At 35.6% G+C, this 9,973-nt stretch overlaps 1 protein-coding gene across 1 annotated transcript; it reads left to right on the top strand.

The window, feature by feature from the left end:
* The first annotated feature begins 222 nt into the window (after window positions 1-222).
* Window positions 223-1,217, top strand: LOC132041167 (tyramine N-feruloyltransferase 4/11-like). Its single transcript, XM_059431989.1, has one exon. It carries the CDS (start codon window positions 241-243, stop codon window positions 904-906), a length of 666 nt encoding a protein of 221 aa, XP_059287972.1. The 5' UTR covers window positions 223-240; the 3' UTR covers window positions 907-1,217.
* Window positions 1,218-9,973: the final 8,756 nt, after the last annotated feature.

Here is a 9,973-nt window from a genome sequence, read left to right as displayed (position 1 = left end):
CCACTTGTGAGATTATACTGGGTATGTTATTGTTGTTGTATTAATTGAATTATTAAAGGAAAGTTTATAGTGCTAACTAAGATTAGGTAAGTGTCAACAACTTTTTGTGGCCTTAGTGAAAAAAAAAAGGACTTATAGATGATTTGCTTACTATAAAAGGAGTATATTGTCAAGCTTACAATCACCTTTCAAAAACATACCCCCATAACCATATTCAAAAGATCTCATCATCCTTTCATTATGTCTTCAACCCCAAATTCTCCAACTTCTAAGGGAAAAACCTTTAGCAATAAAATATTTGCTAGACTTCGTGTAGCCATTGAATCTGATGTTCCACACATCTACAAACTTAGGCAACGTTTAGCTGCACATCACAACATTGGTCATCTACTAAAATCCACTGAGACCTCTATTGCCTCGGGTATATTTAACCCCAAATTTAATCCTGTTACTGCACTCGTAGTCGATGTTTCACCTATTTTTTTCCCTCCTGCTCATTTTAACATTAATACCCTCGGAGTTAAGGAAATTAACCTTAATTCTTCGTTCAAAGACGATGAATCGGACGAGTTTAAAGTTGATCACAATGGTGATATTTTTATTGCTGGATACATATTGTATTATCCGTGTTTTTCGAGTTTTTACGAGAAACCTGTCTTTAATTTCGAGAACCTTTATGTAAGAGAGTGTTATAGAGGGAAAAAGTTGGGAAAATGGATGTTTTCCGCTATGGCATTTGAGGCTACAAGAACGGGGATTTCTGCTATTAATTGGTACACTTCAGAGTGGAACAAAAGTGCTGTTGAGTTTTACACTAATTTGGGAGCTAAAGTTTGTGATGATTTTAGGATGTTGACTTTGACCGGTAAGGGTCTTGAAGCATTTGATGATGATAGTAATATTTAAGTATTAATGCTTGAAAAGGAATTGTATTGCTTAGTTGAATAAGTTTTTTAATAGTGTGTCTAGCCCTTTCAGGCCCTGCCTGGTGAAATTATACTAGCTATGATGTTGTTGTAGTGTGTCTAGCCTTGATTTTACCCTAAAATAAAATGTTAGCATTTCGTTCTTTAATCCTCAACTTGCAATATGCGAGTTTGATTTGTTCAAGTTGTCTTGTTACTTCTCTTTTCTTGATGTAATAGGAGTGTTTGAAAATAAGAGGCCATTTGGCTAAGCTTGTAAATACCTTAAGCTGGTTTATAAGTATTTTTTAGTTTGTTTACGCATTTGGTTAATATTTTAAATCAATCAAAAGTCATAAGGTGATCATCTAGCATATTCTTTTTCAGTTTATAAGCATTTTTTGTTTGATCCTATTTTTTACTATTTTATCCTTAATATTTATTCTAACTCTCTAGGTACCTTTCCCAAAATAAAACATTTAACTTCACTTTCTATTAGTCGTTCCTCCTTTTTATATAAGGATATTTAGATTATTTTTTTTTTATAAAAAAAATAGGGATATTTTTATCATTTTAACAAAACAAAAAAATAGTTCATCAATACTTTTTAACAAACACATCAATTGTTTATTATCTATTTCTGTAATTTTATCTAAACGCATAACTGCTTATTTATAAAATTAATTTCAACACTTACAAATATTTTTCAATACTTAAAACTTGTAAGGTATTTATAATTAACTATCCAAAGCGACTCTTATAACTCACAATCCAAAGCGACTCTAATTTCTTTCTTTAAACAAGGAAATAGTCAATGGCTCTATTATCACGTGGAAAAGTTGTCTATTCTCATGATTATGAACGTTTCGAAGTTTTAAATGATATTGAGTTATGATGTTGAGATTCTCATAGTATTCGTATATGATGTTATGACTTCTAAATATTAAATGATAGACGATTATGAAAGGTAAAGAACGAATTGCGGCAATTGAATCTAACTTAAAAGTTAATGATTTATGGTCAAAAGTGACAAAGGGAAGGAAATATTTTTTGAATATTTTGGACTTATTCTTAATCAACAGAGAAGATTCTTGCAAAAAAGCGGTCAAATACCCGAAGCTACACGTATCAGTATAGAACTATATATGATCGCACCCATTGATTTGGGCGATTAGATAGTCACCCTTGAATTTTCCTTCGTTGCGATTATGTTTTTGCTAGCAAATTTATCAACATTCATACAACATTGTTGTGAGAAGCTCAATCCGTCTCCAAAGGCAGAGTCAAGATTTTACGTTTATGGATTCGGAATTTTTGTTTTTAAAAGAACAGAGCACCGTGAGGTACATATGGTTGCTTATGTTTAGGTCAGTGATTAGGATTCCCACCAGAGATAATAAGTTTAGTTTGTTTAAATCTCAAACTATTATATGCTTTACAAAATAAAATGAAATGGTTATTATTTAAAATTGCATGTTTATCCTTTCCTATTTTTCTATATGTTCTTGTCCTATTTTATGTGAGGGAGCTTACAAGATGTGTACTCTTCATTATGGCATGGCATTGGGAGAAAAATATTCTAAGTGTTGGGCGAAGCCATGAGGCAGAATTCGGGCTAGGCACGCGCAAGACACATGCGCAGAAGCCATGCGCACGACACATGGGCGTAGCATGAGCGCGGCATATGCAACAGGGTAATGAGCGCGACACATGCGACGGTTACGCAGTGTGTGCGGCATGTGCGACGGTTGAGGCCAATTTCTGAAGGCTTTTCCCACATGTGCGAAGTGCTCCCTTAGAATCTATGTAATGCTCCCAATGGAACTGCTGGCACATGCCAAGCACGCCCCTCCCCCTGTAACTGCTTGTAACTAATGGCAGGTTTCTTTATGTAGTCTGAATTTGGCTAAGGCATGAATCAATTTTGTAATCCTCCAAATTAGTGAGTCCTTTGTAATATCTGAGAGATAATAAAAGGTTGGCATTTGCCTGTAAACGTGTGTGTCTATTTCATTGTGTGCTAACCCGAAATTGAATCTAAGCGTCAAACACGTGTGTGCGCGTGAAGGCTGAAGTTGGTTGTGACGCTAACTACCAAGCAGTGGTGACATTGAAAAAAAATCACCTCTGTTTCAACTGGTGTCAAAGCATGGCTAAGGTCGCGGAACAATGGCTGGCGGAAGTAGTACGTACAATGAACAGAGGGAAAAAGTGGCAGCTTTGGAGGCGCTGGTGGGGATGGCTGAAAACGCAGAGGATATGACTTCTATAATCAGTCGTATTCATGGCTTAATGATGGAACATGCTAAGTTTCGTGAGTTAATGGTTGTACATATGATAGGAATGGCTGAATTTTGTGAAAATGCTTTGGTTCAGATCAAGGATTTGAGGAAGGCAAACGAAAATCTGAACTTGGAAGTGGTGGTGCTGCAAAGGGCGTTGGCTAGTTCTGGCTCGGGCCATGATGACCACTCCAAGGTAAAAATTCTTGAGCCTGAGGCCTTTACTGGTTCAAGATCTGCAAACAAATTATAAAATTTCTTGTGGGACATGGAACAATATTTCTCAATGCCCGTATTTCTGAAAATGATAAGTTAAACATCACAACCATATATTTTGCTGGTGATGCGAAATTGTGGTGGAGAACAAGGGATGCAGATGATGTGAGTGCTGGCAGGCCAAGGATTGATACTTTGGCTAAATTAAATATGGAAATGCGTTACTAGTTCCTTCCTAGAAATGCATCTTGGATTGCTAGGGATCGGTTGAAAAGGTTGAGGCAAACGGGTTATGTTCATGACTATATCAAGGAATTCACTTCTTTGATGCTGGACATCCAAAAAATGTTGGATGAAGATAAGTTGCACAACTTTATTTCAGGCAGTATTTTAAAAGGCGTTTTCGGGGCGAGCCCCAGGACGAGCCCTGGGGCGGGGCGTACCAAAAATGCCCCGGGGCGATGGGTCGGGGCGAAAGTCCCAAAGGGCGTACACCCAGCAATTCGGGGCGTACGCCCGGGCGTTTGGGGCGAGTTTTTTTTTTTTTTGTTGGGGCGCTTTGGGACGTAAGCCCAGAAAACTTCTTTAAACTAAAACGAAATTTGTTAAATAAGTCCTTAATATAATGCCCAAATTCTCAAAAGTCAACATGTAATTACTCAAATATTTTAAAAAGGAACTGAAGCATTAGATTTCAAAGTCAAGTTCTTTTTTTATTGTTAGAATGCCTAATATATATTCTTTTCCAATTATTTATCTTGTCTTCTACTATCTCAAAAAAGTAACGAGCAGTCACTTGTACCTATAAGTAGCGTATAATAGATTGTTCTAATTAGTTTTTTTTGTGAGGGTGGAGCGCTATATATATATATATATATATATATATATATATATATATATATATACTTATTTATAGTTTTCTTCAATTTTTTTACGCTATTTCACCTATTTAAAAGTATTTATTATAATTATATCATTTTATAAAATATTAAAAATTAAAACCCCATGGGGCTTACGCCCCGTGCCTCGGGGCTTACCCCTCACTGAGGCAGACGTAAAACGCCCCGCCTTACACCCTCGCTTTTTAAAACATTGATTTCAGGAATGCAAGCATGGGCCCAAAGCGAACTTAGGAGACAGAACGTGAAAAAATTTCCAAGTGCTATTGCGGCGGCATATTCGTTAGTGGATTACCACTCAACACGAATTCCTTCTGAAACTCCTACTTCTTCTAAGTCTAAGAAGAAGGCTGAAAAGAAAGGGGAGTGGAGAAAGGAAGGGTGGAAAGATGGTGCTGACAAAGGAAAGGCTGTTGTGGATGCTGGAAATTCAAAGAACAAGAAGAATTCAGCAAATGACAAAGGTTGCTGGACTTGTGGTGGGCCTTGATGTTAGGCCAAATTTGCATATATTTAGCTATTGTTGCCTCACATATTAGTACTTTTAATTGTCTTTTCAGTATTAATTATATTATTTGTGCTTAATATTATATTTTTATTGTGTAGAAATAAAATTGTGTAAAGATGAAGAGATTTGAAGCAAATTGGATAAAAGTGAAAAAAAAAAAAAGGAAAAAAAAGGGAAAGACAAGTGAGAGACATCATAATTACGTAATGATTGAGGCAATGATTGTTGGTCCAATTTGTTTGCAATTGTTTTGATGAAAATAAGAGAGAGCACTAATGTATTTAACTGGCAATACTCTGAAGAGCAAAGAAGAGCGATCAACTTGGTGCAACGGACGGTGCAGTTTTTGGATATTTACTTCTTCCTATTTAGTTTTGGACTGAGTTATTTTATCTGGGTTTTTTTCCTACACCTATAAATATTTCATAAGCCACAATTCTTAAACATCTTTGGCATAAAACACAAGTTTGGAGGCTAGGGTTCCTACATAAATATTTTTTCTTTTATTTAATCCTTGTTTATGGGAATTTCTTGACAATTAAGATCGATACACTTGTTGTGCTTATTTATTGATCGACATTATTTTTAATCAAGTAAGTTATTGTTATTTTAATTATTCTTGTTCTTCAACGTTTTTCTCAAGGGAGTAGCTAACCCTAGGACTTGCCCATTTACTTTGTTTGAAACTTGGAAGAGGAAGAACGGGGGTTGGGATAGAATAATTAACATGAATTTGGGGTGTTAACCTCATCTAATGGAAATTGACCTAGGAATAGGCGATACCACTTGTAGCCATATTCGGGTGTTCTTAATGCTCCTTATTGCTTGAGGGATCTTCAATTGGGTAGTCTAGGTTAATCTTGGGAGAAGTTAATTTAGAGTCATTATCCGAGGCTAAATAAAATAAACTTGCTATTATTTATAATTCGTGAAATATATTGGATTGTTACTTGAGAAGTAGTTTCCTTTATTCCACTCTGTGGCCATTGATCAATTTACTTGCTTTCTAGATTAGAATTTATATTTTCGTATTTTATCAAAACCTTATCAAAAACCACCATTGATGTGCTCGGTCTAGCTATTGTTAGTGATAATTCCTAATCGCTTAAATTGCCTACATATTGTTCTCTGTGGGATTTGACTCCAAACCTTTGTTGGGTTACTATATTTGACAACGTCCGTTATACCATTAATAGGTGTAATTTGAGCGTATCAAATTTTGGCGCCGTTACCGGGAACAATTGGCGTATTTTGGCTAATTTAGGAAATAAGCTAACTTGCTTTGAACCGAACACCTGAATATTTTGTATAGTTGTTTTTCGTGTTTTATTTTATTTTTAGAAAAAAAAAAAAATGGCATCTTTCCATAAAAACTTGTTTAGTCGTGATTTTTATCGCGAGCATGACCAAATCAAAGCGAGTTCAAACTCATGATGGAGTGCACTCGTTGTGCGAGGGTAACGAAAATCAAAAAAGCCTTGAAAGAATACTTGGAAACTAGTCTCCAACTTGGTTTGATGACGACGAAGAAAATATCTATGGGCAAATCATTATGAACTCCCCAATGCTCAAGATGAAAGGGTAAATCATGAAGATGAGTTTATTGGGAATGCCAAAGAAAAATAAATTGGAGTCAACCATTGTTCGAAAAATATGGTTGAGTGTTGACTCCAACCGGGGGGGAAAAAGGATGTCGTAATTCAAGAAGTTCCAAGAGCCTTATATTTTGCAATTTGAAAATTCAAGAAGGCAAAATGACATTCCTCACTTGAAAGCCAAGAAGTGTAAGATGAAAAATATTTTACTTTGGCGTGGTCATCTATTTACCACCCCCCACCTTGCTCGTGGTCACAAACTTGAATCAATGTTGGGTGCCCACTTCATAAGCTCAAATGGCGAGAAAAGCGATAAAGTTGATTCACGTCGTGCCGCGACATTAACTAAGGCGCTTGTTGGGAGGCAACCCAATGTGTAATAGTTTTAGATTTTATTCTTTTTATTTTTTTTATAGTGTCACGTGTTGTTTTGTTTTGCAGATTAGGGGAAGTCCTAGTACCCCCGAAGTCAAAGTCGAGAGCATGTTTGAAATTTAGCGCGGTGTCATCCCGACCCTTAATGTTGAGGATTATCTTTTCTGCCTAGGCCTTATGGTCTCAGGAGTATTTCTCACCTTGTTTTAATTTTTTCTTCTACTATAAATGCATCGAGGACAATGCATATTTTTAAGTACGGGTGGGTACTTCCGATTTCGAGGTCAAGGATGATTATGTCATAGGATTTTTTTTTTTTTTCTTAGCCTTATATATATAACTAAAAAAAAAACCAATAAAAATTCAAAAAGATTTTTTTTCTTTCTTTGTTCGTTCTTTTATAGATTCTTTTTCTCTTTTAGCGGCATACATCATCCGCCCCTTTGGTTTTCTTATGGCCTCGGTTCTTTCCCGAGGAGGGGCCTTTGAACCGGGTAATTTTTTTATTTTTAGGATAATTTTTTTTTTAGTAGTAAAGAAGAGAGAAGAAAAGACCCTTTTCGACTTTATTGGATACTAGCATATTTGGGCTCAACTTGAGTAGTACTTTCTGTGAGCGCGGGGAATTAAAAAAATAGCAGATTTTCCTACACCTAGGCTCAAGATAGTGGCTTGTATATAGCTTATTCTTATTTTGTAGTTCGTCATGATCCTATCCGTCCTGGTAGTAATCGATCCATCTCGATTGAGACTTATCCCATGTGTGGTAGGATTTCTTGTATATTTTCATGTTTTGCATCATAGTCTAGAACTTGCTTTGCATGTTATTGAAGCTAAATAAAGTGTTGCTCGTTTAGAAAATGATGATAGGCATTCTTTGATATGTCTTGTAAATTTTAGCCTTTTTCGAAATTGTACCACTAGTTAGCTCCTTTCGAGTCTGTAGCCTTTCATTTGTTAGTCGTATTTTTTGCCTTGATCCTTTTTGTTGAATCCCTAGTTTTTGCACCCTTCTTGGAGCAGATCGAAAGCATAGACCGTGACATTAATTGATAAATCTGAAGAAAAGGGATGGTCAAGAGAAAAAAAAATGGTGACCAATGATAGTTGCAAAGTGTTGAAAAGGCCCACTTAGAAAAAAAAAAAAAAAAAAGGAGAAAAAGTGCTTGAAAATAAAATAAAAATTGAAGCGTTCTTGATATGATGAAAATTTCTAGTGAAATAATTGATGAAGAGATGGCTGAAAAATAAAGTGAAGATTAGAAAATAATGGGTGATGAAGTCTAAAAGTGCAAAGTGCTTAGGGAAGTGTAAGTCACTTATTAAATAGTTTTCCGCCCCCATCCCCAGCCAACATTACAACCCGTTAAAGTCCTATTTGATTCTATTCGAGCACACTTAATTAGTAGAGATGTACATAATGGGCAAGCCTATGGTTCTTTGTGCATACATGTGAATTTTTTTTTGTGAGTGCCAGAGTTGTGCTTTGATGCTAAGTCCTTAATTTACATTCATTCTTTGATTTGAGTGTGTGGACTATTTCTTCTTATGAGGGCACTTGTTTCATGATAGATAGTGATGTTAGTAGCTTCTTGTGAGTAAGTGAGCGAGCTTAAATTTAATGAGTTAGAGTCCGTCTTTGAGGTTAGAAGTTTGTTGTTTGCTTGAGTTGGCTTGCATATCTTGCATGATGATCGTGAAGTGTATATTTGATGGTTTGAGTTGCTATGAGGCCTAATTGTTTGTATCAACCAAAGTGGTGGTGTTCCTAGGCTTGATTTATTGAGAGTGATTTTAATGCTTACTCGAGGACGAGCAAGAGTTTAAATGTGGGGTGGTGATGTTAGGCCAAATTTGCATATATTTAGCTATTGTTGCCTCACATATTAGTACTTTTGATTGTCTTTTGAGTATTAATTATATTGATTTGTGCTTAATATTATATTTTTATTGTGTAGGAATAAAGCGGTGTAAAGATGAAGATATTTGAAGCAAATTGGATAAAAGTGAAAAAAAAAAGGAAAAAAGAAAGGGGAAAGACAAGTGGGAGACATCATAATTACGTAATGATTGAGGCAATGACTGTTGGTCCAATTTGTTTGCAATTGTTTTGATGAAAATAAGAGAGAGCACTAATGTATTTAATGCGCATTCTCCAAGAAACAAGAGTGATCAACTTGGTGCAACGGACGGTGCGCTTTTGGATATTTACTTCTTCCTACTTAGTTTTGGAGAGTTATTTTATCTGGATTTTTTCCTACACCTATAAATATTTCATAAGCCACAATTCTTAAACATCTTTGGCATAAAACATAAGTTTGGAGGCTAGTGGTTCCTACATAAATATTCTTTCTTTTATTTAATCCTTGTTTATGGAATTTCTTGGTGACAATTAAGATTGATACCTTGTTGTGCTTATTTATTGATCGACATTATTTTTAATCGAAGTAAGTTATTGTTATTTTAATTATTCTTGTTCTTGGCGTTTCTCGAAAGGGAGTAGCTAACCTAGGACTTGCCCATTTACTTTGTTTGAAACTTGGAAGAGGAAGAACGAGGTTAGGATAGAATAATTAACATGAATTTGGGTGTTAACCCTCATCTAATGAAATTGACCTAGGAATAGGCGATACCACTTGTAGCCATATTCGGGTGTTCTTAATGCTCCTTATTGCTTGAGGGATGCTTCATTGGGTAATCTAGTTAATCTTCGGGAGAAGTTAATTTAGAGTCATTATCCGAGGCTAAATAAAATAAACTTGCTATTATTTATAATTCGTGAAATATATTGGATCGTTACTTGAGAAGTAGTTTCCTTTATTCCACTCTTGTGGCCATTGATCAATTTACTTGCTTTCTAGATTAGAATTTATATTTTCGTATTTTATCAAAACCTTATCAAAAACCACCATTGATGCGTTCGGTCTAGCTATTGTTAGTGATAATTCCTAATCTGCTTAAATTGCCTACATATTGTTCTCTGTGGGATTTGACCCCAACCTTGTTGGGTTACTATATTTGACAACGTCCGCGTTATACCATTAATAGGTGTAATTTGAGCGTATCAGGCCTCACTTGACCAAGAGTTGTCCAAATCGTGAATGGGTGAATGTTATGCTTACAGGGAATTCAAACACAAATGAGGAGGGTGTTGTGGTTGCTGCTTTGGCAAACCCGCTGGGTTTACTCTTGA

The sequence above is a fragment of the Lycium ferocissimum genome, chromosome 12, assembly GCF_029784015.1.
Source record: "Lycium ferocissimum isolate CSIRO_LF1 chromosome 12, AGI_CSIRO_Lferr_CH_V1, whole genome shotgun sequence".
Classification (NCBI taxonomy): Eukaryota; Viridiplantae; Streptophyta; class Magnoliopsida; order Solanales; family Solanaceae; genus Lycium; species Lycium ferocissimum.
This window is presented reverse-complemented; position numbering and strand designations above follow the sequence as displayed.

Excerpts from the sequence above, each read along its gene's own strand:
- LOC132041167 (XM_059431989.1), top strand. The coding sequence starts at position 241 with ATGTCTTCAACCCCAAATTCTCCAACTTCTAAGGGAAAAACCTTTAGC.